Here is a 4,662-nt window from a genome sequence, read left to right as displayed (position 1 = left end):
ACCAGGAGCAGGAGCTCCAGCACGCCGTGTAGGACAGAGAGTGAAAACACACACTGTCAGAGCCAGTATTTTGATTTGATAAGAAAGGCCACCTAATTGTGACGTCTGTAGTCAACGCACTATAAAGGACTACAATTCCCACGGCGCCTGGGCTGACGCCACAGTGACGGGCAACCTGTTGAGAGACGCCGTCGAGGAACCGTTTTTAACCGTACTCGTACCCGTACATACAAACCGTACTCGTACCCTTTAAGTTGTGAAGATAAGCATTATCAAGAAAGAAAGCATACCTAAGTTGTGTTGTTTTATTTGAGTTGTGCCTATTTCTTTTGAATATTGTAAAGGCCTATTTTTCTTTGTCGCATGTGCAAAAGTTTGTTATTTTATTTTGAGCAAACACATCGCAACATCTTCTAAACCAGGGGTGTCAAACTCAAGGCCCGGGGGCCAAATCCGGCCCGCGACCTAATTTTATGTGGCCCGCAAGAGCTTGCTAAGAATATAATATACAATACAAATGGTGTAATTGTTGAATATTTGCTTTCTATTTGCCCTAGACTTCTGCTTTCAGACGTAGTTATTCAGGAAGATATTACCAGAACTGATAATAATCCAATGCAGGGCCAACAATGTAATATAATACATTATTTAATATATATGATATTAAAATTTAAAACCGGCCCTTTGAGTGCCACTATAATGCTGATGTGGCCCGGGATGAAATTGAGTTTGACACCCCTGTTCTAAACCATCGGAGGCCGAGCAGCACTTCAAACTGGGAGTACTTTGAGGAGAGAAACGAGTTGGAACGGTCTGTTTGAGGCGTCTCGTGGCTTGGTGGAAAAACAAGGAAGGAAGCCACGACACACGCTACACGGAGATGCTGTGAGAAACCGATGTGAGTTTGGAACATTGAACAATGTGAATCTATTCTAGTCGACCTCAACAATGGAATCATGATCAGTAGAAATGGCCACGGGACCTTTAAGTACGATTCTCATTGCAGTACTTTATACAAGATACAGTCTTTTCAGTGAGTTTCTTTCCACCACTGTGTGTTTGATGACATGTGTGACACTTAGCTGTGATGTGCATTAAGTTGAAGGTATTCACAGAGCAGGGATTTGGAAACAGGAACATGTGTTAATGAAGCTTCAGAATGAATTCATGCTGCTGCTATTGATCGGATACACAGCAGAACCTCCTTTAATATAATTGCACTGGACCTCACGTTCCTGCTGCGAGAACAATACTGCTTCATTGTTGCATCTGCAGTGACCGTGAGTGGAGGACCCGACATGTGAGACGAGCTTTGGGGATTCAAAATGAGGAATTTACACAACTGGGAACGCAATTATCTTCATGGGCGATATATATATAATTGTTCATCTCGGGACTGCGCTCACAGGGACATGAATAAGGTGCCATTAAGAGTTTTAAGCAAGCCTGATAAAGACGCAGGATATCCAGCGATGTCCATAATCTGCACAGGCTCATTTATGGAATTCCATTTACACCAAGAAATGAAAAGGAAGAAAGATGAAAGGATAAGCGTAATGATCCAAGTCACAAGTCCAAGCTATGAAATACTGAGTCCAATTTAACTGATTAGACGACATCGTCAAATACCGAGTCCTTTTCTTAAGAGATGCAATGATCCGTTGACGAATCAAAGAGTTGATTAACAGACCCACAAGAGTCTTCCATTTTTTTCATATTCAATTAATCATTAAAGCATTTTTTTGCAAATAATGCCGTTTTATTATTATGTAGATTCTAGATTATGGAGATGTCCTGCTTTTCTCTGCGTTGTGTAAGGGATACTGTGCAGCGAGGTGTTCTTCATAATGACCGCCTCGCTGCACATTATCCCGCTTATTACATGGCCACATTCTCAACAAAGTAACGATATGACTCAATATTAATACATTATTAATATTAATTGAAATGCTTTTATAGATTTTGAAAATGTTTTTATTGATTTAAAAAATATTACGCTATTATTTATTTTAATTGACATGCATCCGCTAAGAAAAATAGTCCGTTGTCACCGTTTGAATTACGTAGCAACCAGGAACTGCTTCGGTAGCGTTTTTGAGGAGCTTTTTGATTACAGATTTGAAAACATCGCTGCTTGCTTTAAAAGTAGCACAATTCATGATGTCAAACCTTGGAAAGTATCTAGATATCCCTGCCCTAATGCCAAAGGAACTGCACACTGAATATGTGTCGCCGTCTGATGTCTATGTCTGGACCGCTGGGTAAAAAAAAATAGGGTTTCTCCCCCGTTACTTCTCCGCTGTTTTCTTGTCCCAGTTTGAAAATCAAACTGGGACAAGAAAACAGTTCAATCGAGCGGACTTCTTTGTGTAGATGTGAGCGTCCTTAACAACTGTCAACACATCTTTGACAGCGGTCCGTCTGTTCTGGATTAACAACGTGTCACGTGTTCTGAATTGACCAATCAGAATCGAGTATTCAATGTAATAAATCCACACATGCCTTTAAAAGTGACATTTAAAAGACATCACCTTGTACATCTTGGAAACTGGCATGACAAGCTTTTCTGAAATGTAAAAGACTGAATGTGTAATAGATATCTCGAGTGGAAGGTCAACAGATTACCAACAGCTTTTCCGTTTCCAGTTTGAGAAGAAAGATAACATTAGCATCATAACTTTATTTTGTCTTTCCTTGGTGGACATAGGCTTCCATACGAACCCTGTCTCACAAGAACAATAGTGTCTACAAAAGGACATCTGAAACTAACACACCTTCAGTTTCTGCAAAGACAGAGATAACCTTTGGGTAGGCTACTAATATTTAAACTACATTCTTCGGATTACTTAAGAAAGTTATATTTCCAAATCAGGACTCTTGCATAAAACAGAGTACTTGTACTTAATTCAATCATCTAAATACTTCTTCCCCCTCTCCTCTCACCAGGCGTTTCTGCTCACCTTGAAGGCTATATCGTAGAACTCCCCGCTGTTGCTGATGGAGGGTCTGCTGGGATACACCAGTGCGGAGGAAGGAGCTGCTGCGGCGGCCAGACCTCTGCCGGACCTCCCGCTGACCGGGGACGCTTTGGGGCTCTTGGAGCTCCCTTTGCCTTTCACTGCCTTCTTCCTGGACATGACTGTGGAAGCAACTCCAAGCAGTTCAGCGAGACAAATCAGGAGGAGAGTTTAAAATACACGAGATGTTTTTGTGTGTTCTGTCAGTCCAACACTTCTCCTTGTGTTCGAGGTGCGTAATAAGTTCACCTGTGCGTAAAAACCATGACTGTCTGTGCGTAAAAATGGGAATTGAATGGATGCGTAAAGCGAACAACTGTTGTCACCGCGTGCAGCTGGATGGATGTGAGGGTTCTGCTCCACAAAGTAAACAGCTCGCACTCCTCCCTCTCGTGCGGGGAGGTTGGAGCGCGTGGTCGTTTCAGCGCGTCTGTACAGGAAATCCACCCTAAAACGGAAATTACTTTTTTTTCTTCAAAAAAGTGGGAAAAAGGCAATAACTGTGGTTTTTCTAAACGGAAATGAGAAGATGTGGAACAATAAATACGTATAATGCATCAGACATTCGTAAAGTAGAAGTACGTGTTAGTCAGAAAGGCCCTTGAAATAAATTACTGGATTATTATTATTGATGCCTTTATGTGTTCATTACAGCTGGTAAATGTGCTATTTCTAATTGTATATATATTTTTGAATATCATACTGTTGTTGGATATTTAAACCTAGAATTGTATATAGATAATAATTTATACATTTGTTGTACATGTTTTATAAGCTAATTATCTAATAGTTTTGGATATTTAAACCTAAAAACGTTTATTTATTAGAGTTTTGTATACATTGTATTAGCTAATTATCTGGATATGTAAAGTAGCTAAAGCTTTCAACCAATTGTAGTGAAGTACAAATACAATATTGGCTTAAAAAATGTACTTTACTGGAAATAATAATATATTTTATGTATAGAGTGATTTTAAAAAGGTACCTCAAAGACACTTTACAGACACATGCTGAAATTAATATACTCTAAAAAGAAACCATCGTAGATATTAAAGCACATAATATTAATTACACGTTAAAAGCAGCTCTACAATGACACTACTTCAAGTACAAGTCAAGTGAATAAATGAACTTCTGGATATGAGAATATTCCTCAAGACTTCAATCATCGTTATCCAAATTAAATGCAGCACTTCAGGATGTCTGTACATCACATAATTGAGATGCGTCACTTTAATATTCATTACGGGACACTGGGTCCAAATTATAATTTAAATCTGAGTTCAGGGTAAAACTGAAATGTGATTTTCTAATTTAGGGTGTACTTTCCTGTTAAAGCTGCAGGTCTGTCTGACAGCTTTCTCCACACACTTTCAGATTCAGACTGCATCTCTGTCCGACACCAGACAGCTGCTTCAGACACGCTGTGATATGCATCTAAAGGAATTAAAACACATTGTATTCATATGGGAATGTGATAGAAAGTCTCTGCTAGATGAAGTGAACACTGCATGACTCACTCCTTGTTCAACAGAGCTTTATAAAGTCATAGTTGTGCGTCCTCTGTGACGGTAGATCTACCATAAAGCATGTTTACGTAACATGAAGGTCTGTCCTCTGCACCGTGACTCACTGAGACTCTTTT

General features: G+C 39.6%; 1 protein-coding gene across 1 annotated transcript in view; it reads right to left on the bottom strand.

The window, feature by feature from the left end:
- The window catches only part of LOC117441283 (ras-related protein Rab-26-like), an 11,668-nt gene extending 8,100 nt beyond the window's left edge, over window positions 1–3,568 (bottom strand). Inside the window, exon 1 of the mRNA XM_034077471.2 lies at window positions 2,961–3,568. Within this exon, the coding sequence (XP_033933362.1) occupies window positions 2,961–3,137 (177 nt within the window). The 5' untranslated portion in view covers window positions 3,138–3,568. The remainder of the gene's footprint in view (window positions 1–2,960) is intronic.
- Window positions 3,569–4,662: the final 1,094 nt, after the last annotated feature.

This window comes from Pseudochaenichthys georgianus, unplaced genomic scaffold (assembly GCF_902827115.2).
Source record: "Pseudochaenichthys georgianus unplaced genomic scaffold, fPseGeo1.2 scaffold_1623_arrow_ctg1, whole genome shotgun sequence".
NCBI lineage: Eukaryota > Metazoa > Chordata > Actinopteri > Perciformes > Channichthyidae > Pseudochaenichthys > Pseudochaenichthys georgianus.
The sequence above is the reverse complement of the archived record's forward strand: the minus strand, read 5'-3'. Positions and strand labels throughout refer to the sequence as shown.